Source organism: Hibiscus syriacus, unplaced genomic scaffold, assembly GCF_006381635.1.
Source record: "Hibiscus syriacus cultivar Baekdansim isolate YM2019G1 unplaced genomic scaffold, ASM638163v2 tig00116975_pilon, whole genome shotgun sequence".
Lineage (NCBI taxonomy): Eukaryota > Viridiplantae > Streptophyta > Magnoliopsida > Malvales > Malvaceae > Hibiscus > Hibiscus syriacus.
The window spans coordinates 1542447-1562921 of record NW_024063499.1 but is presented as its reverse complement, the minus strand read 5'-3'; the positions used below and the strand labels follow the sequence as shown (position 1 = coordinate 1562921).

The following is a 20475-nucleotide window of genomic DNA, read 5'->3' as shown; positions in this document are numbered from 1 at the left end:
GTCCTTTGGGTTATTAAAGTTGAGACTTTTGAAGAAAAAAAGGCGTTGCATGGCGGGGCAACTCTTGTTTGTTGCAGCCAGCGGTTTTGCTTTCTTTACCTGTCTGACAAGAGGCGAATCTGAGACCCCCCCCCCCTTTTCTTTTTTTCCTCCGGGTTTTGTGCTTGGTTGAGTTTACCTGGCTGGGGAAAATACCCAGTTTCATGTCTTAATGGGAATCTTTATTTTAAATCTTATTTTCATTTCAAAGTTGAAATTTTTATGGTGAAATCAGTGTGATTTTGGATCTAGTTGGCTAAAGCATGAACTTCTATAGGGTGATTTTACCTGTCAAAATTTGATTTTGATTACCTATTTGTTTATTAGAGTGAAGTTAAAGATTACCCCATTTGGAAAATGTGGGATCTTGAATCAGCCTTTGTTGCATTTTGAGCTTTTGTTACCATAGTTGTTCTGTCATTCATGTTTCTTCAATTTGAGATTTTTGATTTATACCTGCTGCTAATTTTAGAGTATCAATATTCTTGGGCAGTTGACATGCAACAAAGATGTGATCCAGCGATTCAAAATTCATCACATTTCTGCTTGTTTTTAATCAGATATTGAGTTGCGGACTTAAAGGCACTTCGTTTGTCGTAATTGTCAACTGATTATGGAGCTGGGCTCTTTGTGTGCACAATGACTCTATTGATACATTGCTGGAATGAATCCATTGAGATATATAGTTGCACGATACACTGTCTACTTCATCTTGCGTAGAATAATGAACTACATGATCTTAGTGAAACGAAGAAAGAATCAGGGTAATGTTCATGAGTTGTCTATGAATCAAGATCGTAGATCATGAATATTTGGACCGCTGATGAACCATTGTTCTTGCCTTTTATTAACAGTCCAGAATATGAATTATATTTTTGTAACTGATCATATAGTCCGTCTGTTACTCGATACTCTTAGGTCATCTATGTGAATAACTTATTTATTTCTTTGTGCTCTTTGTTAATCTTTCACAGGGCTGGCTAATCTCTCGGTCACAGTTTAGAAGTTCATTTTGTTGACTCGAATTGATATTTATGACTTGTTTCTTTTTATCCATCCTTTTAATTAATCAAAACATTGCCCTTTATTAATTCGGTGAAAACATGATCACGTAAGCATTCCACGGATTATGGCGAACATAGATTGTGGAAGCAATGACTCTGATCTCAAGCGATACATGAACTTGAGGGTTCTCTCAATGGCTCATTAGTTGAGCTTGATCAGCCATTGTTGCTAGTTCTGCATTTACCGTAGCTTTCTATTGATACTACTCGAAGGGGAAATGGCTCTTCTAGGTCCCTTTCCTTCTCTTATGTGTTCCTGCTAGTTACAAAGGTGATGGTTTTAAAATCTTCGTCAATCATTCACGTGTTCGGTACTATGTACTTTCGGCCATCAATGTGAATAACTTATCTATTACCTTTTGCTTTTACTATTCTTTTTGCAGGGTTTGCTAATCTCTTGGTCACAGGTTAGAAGTATGTTCTGTCAACTTGAATCGATCCCTACGACTTATTTCCTTGTATTCATCCTTTTAATTTATCAAACCTCTCCATTCATCCGGTGAAAACATGATCGTCTATCCATGCTATGGAAGATGAACACTGATTGCAGAAGCAATGACCCTGATCTCAAGCAAGAGACGGAGAAGCAATTCACAGACTTCCTGATCTCAAGCAATGACACTGGTATGTGTCCTGTTCATGTTATTTTTCCATATCATGTATTATGCTATTGAAGGATTGTGAGTTCTATTATCTTTACCAATATTTCATGAGCATTCATCAGAGGAAACTGATCATCACAAGTGAAGATGAGGCCACTCTGTATGCACAATAATAGTCTTTCTTTGTTCATCGACAAAAAATACACACTCTTTTAGGTCAAGTGACTCTTGACTTGCATGAGTGCACAAGAACCAGCTTAATCCACATGTTTTCCCATGAAATCATACATGAAATCAGGACCACTGAGTATATATATATGATCTCTGGGATATACTCTCTACCCGTATAAATGTTCGAAACTGGATCTGGATTTTGGATCGAACAGACATGTATCTATGATATCTTCCATCATTTTCAAGTCTCAGGAGAAAACAGATTAAGCAGCAAAATGTACCTTGGGTTGCAAGAAACCATGTCCCCAAATCAAGGGGATCGATTCTTGGGGACGATGCAACAACCCTTTTTCAACGCAGCTACCCTTTTCCTGAATCTCAAGCATTTGTTGTGTTTCGTTTCTGTAATACTGGGGTTAGCATTAAGTTGTTTTGATCTCCTTGCAGAATTCATCTCCATGGTGTTTATGAAATTGTTTAGGTGTTGGATGTATTCGGGGTACGATTCCAGGTTGCAATGGCCGCCACCCTTGACCCATAAAGGCTCGTACTTTTCCTTGGAAAGTTCCCATAATCGCTTCCCGTGAGACCAGTCAACCGTTTCGTCATCCGTACCCTGGAATAGTTTATCAATGACGGCATGAATATACAAACACGATGCAACTAATCGGAGGGAAGATATACTTACATGTATAACTAGAACCGGACAAGTGACCAGTCGGATTTTGTCAATATTCTGTATATATTTAGAAAGGGCTTCCTCAGTATACAGATCAAAATACTTGTAAAGTTCGCAGAGGAATGGAAGATTTTCACTTACTTTAAATATATCGAACCAAAATGACATCTTAACAGGATACAAGACCCGTATGCCAGAAAGTATGGCGCTATGAAGAACGACTCCTCGTAGTTTCGGCAAACGAGCAGCCAAGTGGAGAGTAGGTCCGCTTCCGACGGATTGGCCGTAAAGTATCAAATCTTCCTGCTTAACCCCATGCTCCTTCTGCAAACAATTGTACACGGCCTCTATGTCATAATATGTGTTGAGCTCAGTTGGCTATTCCAATGGCAGAAAACAAAAGAAAACAAACTTATAAGGTATCAAAGATTAGTCCCAAAGTAATTTAGTGAAAATAAAAGAAAAATAAAAACATGCATAGAGATTCATTTACCTTGCCAGAGGATGCTCCATACCCTGAATAATCATAACTGCAAGCAAAAAGTGAAAGAAAATTATGAGAAAAATGTTCAATTCAGCCATTAACGTACATGAACTAGAAAAAACAACTCCAGACTTCAATAAACATAAAACCAACACCAAAAAGAAAGTACATTTCAAGAAAACTTAACAATTTCATCAAAGATTCATGATAAAAGAGTACCTCATAATATTGACACGAAGATGGGCTCTGAGTTCATAAAAGAGTTCATGCATCTCACCGATATCAGCAGCATTGGCATGAGAATACAAAAGGGTAAACCTGGCAAAAGGGTGTCTCCAAAACGTGGCCACGATCGTATTACCACCTCTGGTATCGAGCAAATGAACATCCATGTTCTTGTCAGCCGTTACCCCGGGCAAAACCAGCTTCCCATTTTCTTCCCTGTAAACTTGGTACGTTGGAGGATCTGGTGGGAAAAATGCAAGCTTTGCAGCCAAAATCGACGTCATATTACCCATTTTCACAACATAGACCAAACTATATTAACAAAAAAAAAAAGGAGAAGAAAACAAAACAAAAAACCAAGGTTTCCTTTTTTTAGATAAGAAACTGGAAAACAACACATGACATGAACATGTTTGCAGAAGAAAACAAAAGCTTGGTTTAAAGGGTGTTGGTTTCTTCTTGTGCTTTCTTAGAATTTTTCTTTTGGTTTTAAAATTTTCTGTTGCTTTTCCCGTTGTGGTGATTGGTGATGGGTGGTTCCCCTTACCTTTTCTTTTATGGGGTTTTGTTTATTTAATTATATATAATATACATACGTCATAAGGTGTTTACTGGGGATGATGGAAAGGCAACAATCCAAAGGTGAAAACTTGAAAGGGAAAGGAAGATCCGTTCTAAGCGGGTGAGCTGGAATTTTATTCTAGAGAGATTGCTAGATACCCATACATGCTTTATTTTTTAATTTTTTACTTTTAGGGTAAACTACAATACTAGTCACTTGACTTTTAAGTTTCTTTCACTTTGATCACTAAACTTTTAAAATTTATATTTCAGTTAATAATTTTTTACTTCGATTTTACTATAATCGATATATTTAGTTGCCGTTAAGAAATATTGTAGCACGTTAAAGTCCTCTCTCTCTAATTTTTTTCTTCTAAATTGACAATCGTCATTCAAAGTCAACTTTTAAATGAACAAAATGGTCGTGAATTAATGTCAACGATGAAAATGACAAAAAAAAAAAACTTTAAATTCCTTTACTGTGTTGGAATTTGAGTTTAATCTCTTGATTTCATTTTATTTTGGAATTTGTTTTAGACATTTGGTTGACATATAAATTTATTAATTAAATATAGTCTATCGAATTTTCATGTAGTTCTAATTTTTTGATTTAATAACTGTAAAAATGATATTTATTGCATCTCTAGCGGCAGCAACTAATATATTTATCTTGGACCTAGTAATAATATTATATAAGTAGGGGACTAAATTATGTCAAACTAAAGTAGAAAAACTAAATCTCGAATTTCAACATCATAGAGGAACCAAAACCATAAATAGACCAATTGGAAAATCATTTGCACAGATAGATAGATGTCAAATTTCTAACAAAATTTTCCAATATGAGTCCTTGTCTTCCTGTTGGAGAGACATCCAAGTCTAAACTATTTGTTCAATTCCCTTTATGGTTAACATGTTGTAGGTAATAGATACAATTGTTACATTAAACGAACATATCACAATAATTAAAAAAATCATTTAATTGTTACATTAAAGGACCCAACTATGTCAAAATGAAAAAGGGTTAAATCTCAAATTTCAATATCATAGAGGTACTAAAACCATAAATACACAAATTAAAAAAAATATTTGGAATTAATAGAATTTGTTCAGTTTCCTTTTATCCTCCAAGGACTATGGTTAAGACGTTGCAGAACATATATACTTTTGTTGGTTCCTAATCCGTCTTGATCTTATATTCATCGGTTAAACAAAACTACTGAATCAGATTGAACATATCAGAAGAACAATAAAAAGAAGACTTGGTGTTACTGAATGCAGAATGTATAAATGATCTCAGGACAACAAAATTTTATGTTTAACATGAAAATATGGTTCAGAAAAATCAGTTATATGAGCCAGCTCCATGGTTACCGGTTAGGGTTCTCGCAACATCCTGCAGACAGATGAACAAAAATGGATTTCTTCTTTTTAAGGCCTTCGCAAGAGAATCAAATCTCACCAGAGAGAGAACGAGAGAGAGATCATTTACCTTATAAAATCAGCAATCTGCAAGAAATATAAGCGATGGATTCTCTAGCTATGCTGCTTTTCTTTCATCCATTCTACAAAATTGTCGAGAATCAACGGCCAAGCTAGGCATGAATCGTAATTTCCAAGATCGGGAAAGCTAATCTGAGAGCAAAGGTTCAGAGTTATCATAAATGGGCAAACAAATACTTCATCACATATCAGGCTTAGTTCAGTTCTATCAATGCAAGTATATAGATAGTATAGTTGTAAACCATTACAAAAATTGCATGAGGGAAAGAAATATTCATGTTAATGAGTTTTCCGGGAAATAACGGCAAACATCTACAATTTTCTTTTGAAAAGGCTTACCTCTTGGAAAAAACGTAGAAAGTTTTTCCACTGGTCCAAATTTATTACTCTGTAATCACTCTGGACCTAACAGCAAATCAAGTCCAGGCATTATAAATATGTCATCAGACACATGATCTGATAATTTGTAATGCATCTGATCTGCATATCTTTTGTAAATATGAATGAATAACAGCCCAACCTTTAGATACTCGATTAGTGAATCAACCTGAGGACGAAATTGGGCACCAAGAACAAGATTCAACAGTTCACAGATGCTTTCAATGTCCAAGCTCTTCTGCTTCTCCTCTGAAGCAGTTGATCGATGTCAGCTTTTTATTAAAAGAACAAATTACTACAAAAGTGAAGCCGGCTTGGTGAAAAAGATAGGTTTCGTTCATTCAATTAAAGGGCAAACCTGTTAGGCAATATCGAAATGCATAGGTATAGAAATCCTCATAATTTGATGGCTTCCCCACCTTTTAGTTTTCAGATATAGAAAAAGCTAAATTCAGCACTACCACTTAACTGCTCACTTGTCAACTAGAAAATAACTTTACAAGAAAGCAGTAACTGTTGCAACAGATACAGGTAACAAAGTACCTCAATCTCCAGCAGAGGAAGTGCCTTTTTTAGTTTGCTAAGTGAATCGACCCCCAATGCTTTCATGCCAGTTCGCCACTCATCCTGATTCAGTGCAAAAGAAGGAAGAAAAAAAAGGAGTGGTCATACATCTAATGTGAATGTCGGTTCAAAATTTCTATTATAGCATCCATCAAATACAGCATGTCATATAAGTTGTGCTTCTAATGACCTGGGTAAAAAAGCCCTGCTTTGCAGCTTTTAATTTCCTGAGATATGCAGAACACATAATGTTAGAAGATTCTCAGACCAAATGACCGGTACGGTTAAATACACAGAATATTACATACCAAGCAAGCATCAATATCCTCACATCAGTGTAGTCCACTCCTAGATCTGAACAGAGTGCTTCAATACCATCCGGACTGCTCAAGCAAACAAAGCGCATTAAAAAGAGTATATGCATCATGCATGCAACCCTTGAGATGAAACATATATATGTTAATAAAATAAAGTGTGGAGAAAATATGTTACAACCAATAATTTAAGAAGGTTCATGTGCTTTTCAATGGCATTATACCAAAACCACATTACCACAATTTAAAACATGAAAGAGATCAGATGTATTGGCTTGTTCTTCATTTTTATCTAAGGGAACCAATTGCGATTGACTGTAGCTAGAGACAAAAAAAAACCTGATACCATTTCAGTAGCTTTACAAATAAAAAGAATGTAGACGGGAAATACTTACTCAATCACGCCCGATGAACTATTTGCATATGAATTGAACAAACGATCTATTTTTTCGAGCCCCTTTGTTTTAGCTTTACTCAAGACTGAGAAAAAGAAATATACCATTATCTAACTAGAATACCGGGCACTCCAACAAAACACCACAACAGGGTAGTCAAATAATATCGAGCATATTCAAGAAACAACTCTTTCAGCCTTAATCAAGTAAGAACAACCAACATTATCATTATTTTATCTTTTTTAACAAACATAATTTACAAATAACATATGCAGATCATAAAATCAATATTAACATAACAGACCCCTTTTTTTGTAAGAATCTCCCTAACATATCAATTACTTCTATTTTTCAAAAGTTGCAGTGATGGGTTACACCTGAAAAATTCTTGATAAATTCCAGTGAAGGCTTAATAAGCTGCAATTACATTCAGTCAAGATAATTATCAACACCACCAATCAAAGAATAGTCGAATCAGATTTGATATGACATTAATCAATCAAAGAATAGTCGAATCAGATTTGATATGACATTAATCAATTTAGATTATATTCTAGGAAGTTTCTTTGCTGAAGGTTTCTTTTCTTTGTTTTAAACAAATTTTCAATCATATGTTCTTATTTCCCGCTATTTTTGAGAAACCAATCAGAATAGAATAAATCGAAATTCGCATTCGAACCCAAACATCTATATAACGCTAATTACAGTTAATAACGTTTTTCATCAGAGATAAATTAACCAGGGTTACTACGGATATCGCTAAAATTCTTTTATTTTCTTTAACCCTTTTTTCCCGCGGTTTCTCGCGTACCAAACACGGCAAAATCTCTTCTTTTTTTCCAAAATGGAAAAAAGTAAATAAGAAAGGGGAAATTGGGGTACCAGAACGACCGTCGGATGATGTGACGGATGAGGAGTTGGGTGGGGCCGTCTTTCGCTTAGATGCGCGAGGTGGCATGGCGTTAAGGCGGAGGAGAAAGTAAACCACAGCCGCTTGATTTGATGACCAAAATTGAATTGACCAAAGGTTTGAAAAACCAAGAACCCTAGATCCCAATAATATTTGAAACTGGGAAAATTTTAATAATTGAAGAAAGATGAGTTCTTTAAAGGACGGGGAAAAGAAAAGACGGCGTGTGAATGTTACAGGGAAGCGTTTTCTTTTCGTGTTCTTCAACGCGCGCATCCGCACGTGTATTGTAAACTGCCGGTAGGCCCATTGGGTCAAACTCAAAACTCCAATCCATCTTAAAATGAGAAAAATGTTAAAAAAAAATAGCCCAAAATATTATTCTTTTTAGTGGATTATATACGACTAAATTATAAGTTAAAAATGATGAAACTGATAAATATAAAATTAAATCTATAAATAATATGAGAATTAATAATATTTTTAGTAATTAAATTTTGGGTTAAAATTGAATTTTCAAAATTTAATAAATATTAAAATTAAAAACGAGTTTATTTATGATTATAAGGTGATGTATGTTTAATATTTTTTTAATATATACAAATGTTGAATTTAATACCTTTAAGACAAATAATTTTCTTTTTACAATTAAGATCACTTATGAATTTTTCTATTATTTGATGAAGATTTTATAAATTATTCGTTATAATTTATAAATACTTATAATTTATAAATACTGAATACAATCACTAATATTATTCATTATAGAAATTTTATTATTATTAATTTTAAAATCACCTCACGGTTTCTTATTGAACATGTTGTTTACATTGGTTAAAAACAAATATTTAAAAGATATTGACGCAAAAAGTTTAGTTTTACTCCAATTTAACATCGTTTGATAAGTATAAAATAATAGTCATAATTAAAAAGTTAAAAGTAAAAAAGAATTTACATATGAAAATAAGTTATCAATGTCGACGAGATATACATCAATAACGATCTTTAATAGGAAGTTATCTTATAAAAAAATTAGATGTTTAAATTTTAAAAAACTTAAAGTAACTTATAGGAGTATTCAAAAGGTTAACTCGACCACCGATCAAATCGAATTAATCAAAATCAAAGTAATCAAAAAAAATTAATTGTTCATCGAATTGAATTCTTTTTTAAAAATTATTGACCAGACCGAAGACAATTCGTTTAGTTTGGTTTTAAACTTTTTTTTAGTTAGATTAATATGAGTTTAATAGAAGTATAATTGTTGTTTAGGTTAAAATTTGATCGTCTTAAAATTTTAATGACTTTAATGAAATTAAACAATAGTTGGGTCTTACTTTTAATTGATTTGAGCTTAATATATACATGTAATGTATACAATATATTAATATATAAATATTTTTTGTCATTTAATTAATATAATTAATTAATTAAATTTTGATTCAACAGTTAATTCAATTAAAATCGAACAATAAACTTCTTTAATAACCTACTAACCAGACTCGACCCAAATATCAAGCTCTGCTGAATTTTATTGGCTTTTGGAACTCTTTTTCTGATAAACGGCCAGAGACCTTCCACGTAGCACTACAAAAACTTTTGCCGGCAAGATTATTTCCCGCCTAAACCCTCCAATCATATTCATCATACATAATGATCACTGTAAAAATCGAAATAATAGCACGAAAAAGAGAAGAAAAAAAAAATAATCCTTTCGTCTCTTTGATAATCCTTACATCTCTTTGTCCCTTCCTTCAAATCTTTGTCTTTCATGGAGTCTCAAAAATAACAGATTATGAACGTAAAAGACTTGAAAACAGTAAGAGAAATGAAGAGATGGTGGCAGCACTCGAGATACACTCAAAAGCCGCCACTCTCTTCGCCTCCAAACGCCAAAGGTAACACGAATCTATCTTCGTTTTTTCATTTTTTTCGTTACAATAATTTGATGTTAAGATTCTTAGTATTTTCTTAACGGCTGTATCGTAGAACAAAATCGTATAAAGTGAGTCCTGTGAAGAAACCCAAGACGTAGACCCCAATCGTAATTCGACGGTCGTTGCGAACAAGAGGTATGCCACCGGATTCAAAAGGTTTGGCTGATGATTTTAGTGAAGATTTTAATAAAACCCCGAAATCTGTTAGCCCTTTAAAGCCACGATCGCCTCGAGTTTTGGGTCCTATTGGTATGAAAGATGCTTACACTGGAGACGAAATAGAGTCTAATCAAGTATTGGTTGGGACAATTTTGAGTATCGCAAAGGATACCCATGTTGATACCTCGATCAAAGAAGAGTTTAATGATATTAAAGATGAGAACTGCAGTGATTTTAGTGGGAAAGGAACATTGGGTTCTTGCAAAAGTGAGGCTTTTGAATCAACTGCTAAGGAAGAGTTCGATGAGAATTTGAGTGGAAAAAGAAAGTCGATTAAGCGCGTGGTTAAAACTGAGCATTTGGACAGTTTAGTTAACATTGAGAAGAGTGATCCATGGCTGGAATCATTGGATTTGAAAACGAAACATGTAGCACGGATTATGCCCGGAAGGATTATGGTGGTTAAGTGTTTCCCTAGCAGTAGTATGAGTTTGATTGCAGCTGGGAACAAATTTGGGAACAATGCCTTTTGGAATGTGGATTCTAGGGATGATGGCATATATCTTTATCACCCGCATTCCGGTCCTATTTCCGGGATTTTGATTCAACAATATTCAATGTCAAAGGTACTTTGAGTTTCGAACTTTATGTATTATACCAAGGTTTTACTTTTGAGTTTTTGATTTCAAGTTTACAATTTCCTTAAGGGAATCCATATTTTTGGATGCAGATTTATAGCAGCTGCTATGATGGGTTTATTCGATTAATGGATGCCGAGAAGGAAATATTTGATCTGGTGATTTCCTGTGATGATACTGTATATTCTCTCTCTCAACAGCCTAATAATTCGGCAAACCTATATTTTGGCGAAGGTCATGGAGGATTGAATGTTTGGGATATTCGGACCGGGAAGTCAAGCAACAACTGGATGCGCCATGAAGATAGGATCAACACCATAAACTTTAACTCACAAAACCCCAACAGTATGGCAACCTGTTCAACGGATGGCATTGCATGCATTTGGGGTTTAAGAAGTATGAACTCTCGTAAACCCAAAACCTTGAGGATTGTGAGCCATAATAGGGCTGGTCACTCTGCTTACTTTTCACCCTCTGGAAGCTCTCTAGCTACAACTAAGTATTTGCTTTCTTATTAACCCTCTAGTTAACTAATACCTTTTGTCTCAAAAAAAGCAACTTGCTTTGCAGGACAGAGCGTATTATATGTCATATTATGATTGACTTGCACTAGGTGGTTCTATGATGTTACCTTGTTTATTAATTGTGTCCTTTTGGCAATGGAAATTATTGCTTAATTTGGTGAGATATTATAGATAAGCGAGCAATATTGTTACATGTGATCATAAAAGGTCTCTTGGACTTCCATTTGAGAGCAAACAACTGAGTTATTTGTAATAGGGGATAAGCAAGCAAGTCTAGTTTCATAGATTTAAGTTATTGGCTGATTTATCCGTGGACCTCTTATAGGAGTGTCGTCGAAGTTCTGCATATTTAGAGGTCATCCCTCTGTCTCCATGAGTTAGATATGGGTACTTCACGAGGAATTAAGGGTCTAAGCAAACATAGGTTCTAGTTGCATTGGACAATCAACAATTAACTTAATGAAAGCAGTGTTTCATTTGATTTTGCCCCTGTTGGACTAATGTTGTTGTTTGCCAGCGTCGGTATAACAAGTGGACCCAATTTTGAGGACACTTGTTTGGTATACCATAATAATTGGGCAGGAAGACGGATTTCTTCTTTCAGGTACATCTATGTTCTTCTCAAATACTCTGCTCGGTGTTCTGTTGTGTACTCAACTATGTCTAAGTTCTAATATTATATACATACAATATGTGTATTTGTATGCAGAGGTATTTGAGGGTGGGTTGATTCATACATCTTCATTGGCAACATGAAAAGAGGTGTTGATGTGATCTCCCCAGCACAACGGAGAACTGTAATGACATTACAGAGTTCGGAAATGTCTGCAATTCCCTGCAGATTCGATGCACACCCTTATGAGGTCGGGATGTTAGCAGGAGCCACCAATGGGGGTCATGTTTATGTATGGACACCATCACCATGTTAGAAAAATCTGGCTTTTGTAGGAATCTGTGATTTGTACTTGGTAACTGATGTTTTTGTCTGAAATTATTAGCCAATATTATCACATATCTGCTTCTTGTATCCTTTTGTTATAGACAGTTGTATGAAGCAGGACATACTTGCACTACTTCAGTGTATGGCGTGTATTCTCTGGTAATCATATTTACAATTTATGAATTTGTTGAAACACCCCATAACTGAAGATGCCATTGCCCTCAAAATATGAATTCGGGTTACAAAATATAGGTCTAATTATGATTTGGGTCCAATTATCACGTTGAATTTAAGATTTTTAGTGAAGGAACCAGTCAGAATTAAACCCTTAAAATGAAGACATAAAAAAATACGCCGTTGCCGGGGATCGAACCCGGGTCACCCGCGTGACAGGCGAGAATACTCACCACTATACTACAACGACTTGATGCCACTACAACAGAAAATTGGTATTCAGCTTGTGACATTTGACAATAGGTTTTGTTAACGTTGGCACTATAGTAAAGAGCTTACTTTCTTCATTAGCAGTGCCAATCCCCACCTCACCACTCTCTCCGCCTCCACCGTGAAACCCACCGTCATCTTCGCCACCCCATCGAACTACGCCGCCAGACTCTCCGACCTCCTCACTCTCAAAGGCCACAATCCTCTCTGGTGCCCCACCATCACCACTTCCCCAACTTCCCAATCACTATTCCCCTACCTTTCCCCATCCTCCCTCTCCCTCTTCTCCGCCGTCGCCTTCCCTTCACGCGCCTCCATCACCTCCTTCTCCCTCGCAGCCACTTCTCTCCCTAAACCCCTCCTCCCCTCTCACGGCCTCACTCTCATCCTCGCCGCGCTAGGCAAAGATTCAGAGCTAATCGATACCCCTTTCATCTCCCAAATTTGTTCCAATTTATAACGGATTAAAATTCTAGTCCCTCCCATCGCCACCCCTAACAGCTTAGCCTTGTCTTTCGGGGAAGGATACGGTCGAAAAGTATTATGTCCAGTTCCGAAAGTCATCGGACTAAACGAACCGCCGGTCGTCCCGGATTTTCTCAACAATTTGAAGAACGGTGGGTGGTTCGCGTCGACGCCTATGAGACCAGATGGTTGGGACCCGATTGTGTTAAGGGAGTGGTGAGAAAAGGGCAGGAGGAGAAAGAAGATGAAGTGTACGCCATTGTTTTTACGAGTATTGGGGAAGTGGAAGGGTTTTTGAAGAGCTTAAAGGAGTTGGGTGGGATTGGGGGATGGTCAGAAGGAGGTGGCCGCGTTTAGTGGCGGCGGCTCATTGGCCGGTAACGGCGGCGGGGGCGGAGAGGTTGGGGTGTATGTCGACGTTGTGAGTTCTGATTTTGGCAGTTTTCAAGGTGTTGTTGACGCGCTTGACATGCATTTGAAGGGTTTAGAGATGTAATTTTGATTGACAGCCAATTTGAGTTATTTAATAATACATAGTTCTTTTTTTATTATCGTTCTTCAATTCATTAAGATTGAATACTGCAAATATTACAATTTTAATTTTTCTTCTTCAAAATAATATATATTATGATTAGTAAGACGATTCACAACCAAATCAAAAACACAAATGAAATATATACTATTTCACTTGCTCTAATTGACAGAAACCTATATACCAAACTGTATATGCATGGTTGTGAAGCACACCATATCGCAACTCTCCTTTTAGAAGCAGTTGTGTTTATCATTTACCTTTGGCCTTCAACCCCGAAAGAAGCTTCAATACATCTTCCATGGAAGGCCTGTCTACTGCCCTGCTTTTGGTGCAGAGGAGAGCGACATCAACAACGACTTTTATTTCTTCTTGCAATGAATTGGTGGATTCGGCTTCGTTGTCATGGTAAATTTCTCTCAGAACAACATCCTTTGGTTTGCCATGAATGCTTGCTCCACCATTTATCAACCTACCATTACTTAGTATTTCCAGAATTATCTCCCCAAAGTTGTATATGTCTTCGTATAGTTCCTCTTTGATACAATCATTGGATTCACCTGTTTCAAGCACCAAATAAGATTTCAAGAAAGACCCTTTTTTTGTTCTTTTCTATATGTACTTTGAATTCGGGTATGGGTCGATTTCGAATTGTTGACTGTTTTAAATGAAGGAAGGCATGGAATGTGAATAGATAATGTACCTGCTGCCAATCTAGAAGTTGCTGGAGCTGTACCTTTGATCAACTGCATCAGATGCTTAAACCCAACATCAGCTAAACGGGGTTCGGAATTATCATCGAAGATCACATTACTTGACTTCAGATCACCATGAGGAATTGCAGGTTTACAGTCATGGTGAAGGAAGCAAAGTCCCTTTGCAATTCCGATCATAATCCTGCACTTCATACCCCAATCTCTTTGCATTCTCAGCTTCTCAGCTAAATTTCCATTAGGCAAGTAATCATACAGCAGGTAAGTCATCTGTTTGTTGTAGCAAAAACCAAGTAATCTGATCAAATTCATGTGCCTTGCACTTCCTAGTTGTGTTATAGACTCCGAGGCAACCTTCACTCTCTTCGGTTCCCATTCTAGCTTTTTCACCAACACAGTAATCCCAGTAGGCAGCACTGCTTTGCAAAATGCACCAGAATATGGTGGCAGTTCTTCCATGGAATTAGCACAATCGAAGCTCCTCAAGATGTCGTTGGCAGTAAACTGAGGGAGACCAATAAACGAGTTCATTTGCCATTGCCCTTTGCTTCCTTTTTGACGATAAATTAGCCCGAAAATTATTGCTGCCATGAGTATGACTGCTCCTGCAGATACCAACAGTATCAACCTAAGCTTTTTCCCGTTGATTGGGTTTGAACATGATTTCAGAGGTTTCCCACATAGCTCTGGGTTCCCAATGTATGCACTTCTACCCATTGATCGCAGCACTTTTTTCGAAGGTATGGTACCTGAGATATCATTGTATGATACATTCAAAAGTACTAAGCTTGAAGACTTGCCGAACTCCACAGGTATCGAACCAATGAGATCGTTATGAGACAAATCCACAAAAACTAGAGAAGGAAGACTAGCAATCTCCTTAGGGATATGACCACTTAAATGATTGCTAGCTAAGTTAATCATCTCAAGTGAATGGCAATCTGAAATATTTTTCGGGATCGATCCCGAGATATTGTTCATTCGCAATTCGATGACAATAATGGACTTGCATGATCTAAAAGGAGGCAGATTCCCTGAGATGTTACAATATGATGCAGAGAAATTTTGAAGAAATGGCAAAGACCATGTATTTTCTGGTATGATTCCCCCTAGTTCTGGATTATTAGAGACACTGAAATACTGAAGCTTTAAAGCTCGAGAAATATCGGAAGGAATTCCACCAGTGAACCTGTTCTTGGACAAATCTATGTATGTGATATCAGGAAAATTACTGAACTTCAAAGGAATCTCACCTGAAAACGAATTATCCTCGACTCGAATACGAACGAGAGACGAACAATTAGACAAAGGTGGCAGATTGCCTGTGAAGTTGTTTGAAAAGAGCATCAATTTAAACAACTTACCACCTGCACAGATACCAGGTGGAATACTGCCAATGAAACTATTGTTTGAAACATCCAACCATCTAAGCTTGGAGTTCATCCCCAAGTTTTTCGGAAGTGTTCCAGTGAAGAAATTGTTCCATATAAACAGAATTTCCATTGATGGAAGCTCAGCTAAGCTTTCTGGGACAGTGCCATTCATTTCATTAAACATAAGACTAAGCAATCTCAGATTCTTCAGCACTGCAAAACTCTCAGGAATTGGCCCAGAAATCAAATTATCAGAGAGATCCAAGTCTATGAGAGGAACTATTCTGCTGAACTCCCATGGGATCGGTCCAGTGAGCCGGTTTCGGAAGAGAAAAAGTGACTCGAGCTTGGTTAGATTCGAGAGTTCCCTCGGGATTGAACCGGAAAGATTTGAACCAGCAATATCCAGATATTGAAGCTCGCTCATGTTGCTCAACTGCCATGGTATATTCCCTTCATAAAAATTGTACCCAATCTCCATATGCGTCACCGTTTTGAGATTCCCGAGCTCCGGCGGTATTTTTCCGGTGAGGGAATTCCCTGCTAAGTGGAGATATTCAAGTCTCTTGAAAGACCCATATGAAGATGGGATTGGACCATCAAAGTAGCTACCGGCTAAATTGAGAACCTTTAGAGATTCAAGCTCAGTAACCTCAACCGGCAATGGCCCAGAAAAGCTGTTGCTAAGAGCATCAAAATGAACCAGGTTTTTCATACTGGTGATTCCCCTCGGAAACCGGCCGGAAAAGTTGTTTCCACTGATATCTAAGATTCTCAGGTTCGTGAGGTTGAAGATTTCCACCGGAATTTCACCGGAGAAAGAGTTTTGACTGATGTTGAGACCAGCAAGCTGAGTTAAAACACCTAGTTGCTTTCCGGGTAACTTGCCAGCAAGATTCTTCATACAAAGGTTTAAGCTTGTAACAATGGTGGAATTTTCGTTGCATTCAACACCAGACCAAGAACATGCAAGTATTTTCCCAGAAATATTTCCCTCGGAAGGCACTTTCCAATCATCCAAACTCTTGGAATCATCAATAATCTCCGATTTTAAGCTCAACAAAGCATCTGAATAAGGATCAGCGGCCAACACTACCGCGATTAACATGAAAAAAATCAAGAGATCGAAGTACGACCATATCAAAATCTGCATTGGAATTCACAACGAAGAAACAAAGAAAAAGGGTCAGCACTCAGCTGAGTTCACTTCAAGCTGTTGATTCTTTGTTCTTGTTAGAAGATGAATTGGAAAGCATGGGAAATAGGGAAAGCAAGCATAAAAAAGAAATAGATGACATATAATCATCTGTTGCTATGAGGAATATTGTTTGTGAATTGCTTTTGATGGGGTCTGAAAGTTTGAATGACAGCTACTATGAATCATTTCTTTGGACCGTTAATGATCATTGTTTGCAAGTATCTCAACGTTGAGATAGCATCCATAATCATGAAAAGGATTATTATATATATATTTTTTTAGAATTTTTAAATTCAAACAATTATTAACGTAAAAAGTAAATACATTATTAATAAATAAGAGAAATTCTAAATAAATATTATTTTATAATTATTTTAAATTATTAAAAAAACTCAAATATAATTATACATTCGAATTCGGTTTTATATTAATTCCCATATGTATACCATGAATGTGACAGTATATAGGGTTATGTGCAGAGAAAACATTGTCGAGATTTTTACTACAATTTTTCAACATATGATGATGTCTGAATTGACCCATAAGGGGTAATGGGCAGAGAACGTTATAGGTAAAGACAAAAGTTGTGATAAAAACGACACCATTTCCCTTGGATTATGATAGCCTTTGGCCTTTTGTGTATTTGAAGGAAACACAAATGCTTAATTCCCATCGTCGTCCTTAATTATGGTTCAGTATTTAAAGATTAACTTAAATTTCAAAATGTTATAATGGAGTCCTCAAATTTATCAATATTGTGTCAATAAAATCCTTTCTGTTCGCTTAATCATAAGCTTAGACGTTAAATGTTAGTTCGAATGTTACGTCAAGCACATTTAAAATACAATAGATTGAATCTTAAACAAGTGCACCTATCAATGTGAGCATGAGTTTTGCTTAGAAAAATTTAAAATTTTGGACTTAGTTTGAGGATATCTAGTGAATTAACCCATTATAAAGGTAACCCCTCCTTGGCATCCACAGCTGCTTATCAGGTTCTACTGCAAATGCAATCCAGTGATTTTACAAGGAAAAAAAAGTAAACTACAACATCACTCAAGTTAGACCATATTCATATTTTAGTCATTAAACTTCAAAATATTATTGTTTGATCATCTAATTTTAGACATTGTTTTCTTATCGTCACTTGAACATTAAATCAAAATTAACAAGACAACGTGACATATTTTTGATGATGCGAAAGTTATGTTTTATATGTTTTATTTTTTTATTTTATTATCTTTCTATGAACTTTAAAATTCTTAGAGTTTTATCTTGAAAATTAAATCAAAATTAACAATATAATGTGACATATTTTTTATGATGTGAAAGTTATGTTTTATATGCTTTATTTTTTATTTTATTATCTTTGTATGAACTTTAAAATTCTTGAATTTTAATTTTATGTTATGTCTTCGTCAAAATTGTCATTTTTGGAGTTTTTTTTATCACTTTAGACATTGAAGGACTCGTCTTATCATTCATTACCACTCTATTAATTTAAAGTTTCTCAAAATCTATTTAAAACTCATGAAACTTAACTCAAAACCTAGAGGAAGATGACTTCGATCGACAATCCTCCATCATCCGATAATCGTTGAGTTAGAATATATTGTCCACCTCCTCTTTCTCCACTTTTTCCGTTGTTGGGATTTAGAATAAGATGAGGTAACATAAGAAAATTAAAGAGAATTAGAGATGTTAGTTTAAAATTTTAAAAAATAATTTCAAGGATATTTACATGAATTTGGAAAAAATGAAGCTTTAGTACATTTTTTTAAATTTTAAAAGATAATATGTTTTTTTCATAAAAATGTTAAATATTTAATGATAGATTAATAGAAAACGTAATAATATTAAAGCTGAATGATAAAAGTAAATTTTAAAAAATTTAATGACCAAAATAAGAATATAATAAAAATAAGGGTGATATTCGGAGTTTTCCAGAAAAAACACTTTGGTGAATACCCCATGGGAGTTGAGGTCTTGTATGATATTTGAACAAATTGTGTAATTGTCTTTTAAAGTTACAAGAGCAACCTTGTCCTTTTCATCTTAAATTTCTACAAAAACAAAATGGAAATGGTCTTTTATACACACACATACACACGTGTGTGCGTGTTTCTGTTTCCAAAGCTTAAATTTTCCAAACTAATGTCCAAATTCATTGTGAAAGAGAGAGACTCCACTTCCCGAGCTATGGCCTGCACAAAATTTTTTCCAAGCGGCCCGTGATTGTGAAGACGACGCCATTAAACCACACCAGATAAATTACTAGTTATTTAAGTATGATTTAATTAAAATTTAAATTTAATTCAAATTTTTAATGAATCGAATCAAACTAATTAATATCTTATTTAAAAAGTTTACGAGCAAATTAAAAAGATAATATATTAAAATTTTATTTTAATAATTAAACTAATGATAATAATATTTATATGTCGTTTCTCTTATAAATGTAATACAAGGTTTTCATATATTTAAGATTCAGGTTCGAGCTTAAACTGAGTTTGAGTTTGAGCTTCAATCAAGCTAAATCTAAAAGTATTTTAAGTTCAAATCTTTTCGAACTCAAGTCGAGTTTTCATTTTTAATTTCGAATTTGAGTCGAACTTGATAATTTTAAGCTTGTCAATTACGAATCGAGTCGAGCTTGACATTAAATTTTTCAAATGAAATCAAACTCAACAATATTCAAACCCGACTCATTTACAATCTTAAATAAGAGGACTGAGTAATAGAAGCGAAAGCAATGCTAATATATGTCTAGCCTTATAACGATAGGTTTAAACTTTTAATTTGATCATAATTTCGTCCACATAAAAATAAACCACAAATCATAGATTAACTCCACAATTTTCTATCGTCTAAATCATTATGATCCGATCCCTACATATTCTTCATCAACAATTATTATTTCCACGTACATCTACTTTCTATTTAGGATTTTAGGTAAAGTTTCACAACCTCATATTCCAATCTCATGCCTATTCGTCATTATGATTTCTTTGAAAATTTTCTTGTTCTTTATTATTTAAAGTCATTTTAAGAGCGCTTAACTTTGATTTTTGTTCTTTAACCCAACACCATCGATAATTAAAATGGAAGATATATTATCAATTATTAATTAATTTGATAGAATAACGTGCTAGATTTTTTAGAAGTTAAAAATTTAATTCTCACATTGTAAATAAAACAAATTAAACTTAAAGATAACTTTTGTAATAAAACATCAATTATTAATATATATTATAAAAACATAAAAGATTGTGTTAATACTGTTTAACAGTCAGAGATGGATATAAAAAGGAGAAAGGAGATCAAAAGGATTCCCCATGAAAGGGTTGAAAAAGACGCAGCACTCGCCGCTGAACACAACTTTTTAAGGGGAAAATGTTGAACTTTGAATTGGATTCCCACTCTAATTGTCAAAAGATAAATACGATTTATACCATACAAGTATTGTAAGTACTTTTTTTTTTAATTGAAGAAAATATTGAAAAACCAATAATCAGTTAGTCTAGTGGGATGAGGTACTATGTCTCTCAAGTAAGATCAGGGTTCGAATTCTGACGTTTGCGAATGGAGCAAACTGGGTTGGGAGGGTTGCCCTCGCCTCTGCAGTACCCGATTTAGTCGGTCAATAGATCGAATATCAAT

The 20475-nt window shown here is 35.2% G+C and overlaps 3 protein-coding genes, 1 non-coding gene and 1 pseudogene across 4 annotated transcripts; 1 reads left to right on the top strand and 4 right to left on the bottom strand.

Annotated features, from left to right (window-relative positions):
- Window positions 1-2174: 2174 nt before the first annotated feature.
- Window positions 2175-3560, bottom strand: LOC120192404 (alpha/beta hydrolase domain-containing protein 17B-like). The gene is made up of 5 exons (XM_039195189.1): window positions 3262-3560; window positions 3052-3088; window positions 2700-2936; window positions 2568-2615; window positions 2175-2495 (listed from the first exon to the last, which is right to left on the bottom strand). The coding sequence occupies exons 1-5, from the start codon at window positions 3558-3560 to the stop codon at window positions 2190-2192; spliced, it is 927 nt and encodes a 308-aa protein (XP_039051120.1). The 3' UTR covers window positions 2175-2189.
- Window positions 3561-5056: 1496 nt separating this feature from the next.
- On the bottom strand, window positions 5057-8078 carry LOC120192563 (DCN1-like protein 4). The gene is made up of 10 exons (XM_039195319.1): window positions 7865-8078; window positions 6983-7067; window positions 6582-6656; window positions 6464-6500; window positions 6253-6336; window positions 6068-6128; window positions 5852-5958; window positions 5671-5736; window positions 5321-5463; window positions 5057-5224 (listed from the first exon to the last, which is right to left on the bottom strand). The coding sequence occupies exons 1-9, from the start codon at window positions 7938-7940 to the stop codon at window positions 5365-5367; spliced, it is 690 nt and encodes a 229-aa protein (XP_039051250.1). The 5' UTR covers window positions 7941-8078; the 3' UTR covers window positions 5057-5224; window positions 5321-5364.
- Window positions 8079-9545: 1467 nt separating this feature from the next.
- Window positions 9546-12096, top strand: LOC120192544 (annotated as a pseudogene).
- Window positions 12097-12442: 346 nt separating this feature from the next.
- On the bottom strand, window positions 12443-12514 carry TRNAD-GUC. Its single transcript has one exon. It is a non-coding gene; the product is annotated as a tRNA-Asp (tRNA).
- Window positions 12515-13678: 1164 nt separating this feature from the next.
- Window positions 13679-16916, bottom strand: LOC120192543 (leucine-rich repeat receptor-like protein kinase TDR). Its single transcript, XM_039195305.1, has 2 exons — window positions 14235-16916; window positions 13679-14091 (listed from the first exon to the last, which is right to left on the bottom strand). Exons 1-2 carry the CDS (start codon window positions 16768-16770, stop codon window positions 13784-13786), a joined length of 2844 nt encoding a protein of 947 aa, XP_039051236.1. The 5' UTR covers window positions 16771-16916; the 3' UTR covers window positions 13679-13783.
- Between the last annotated feature and the right edge of the window lie 3559 nt (window positions 16917-20475).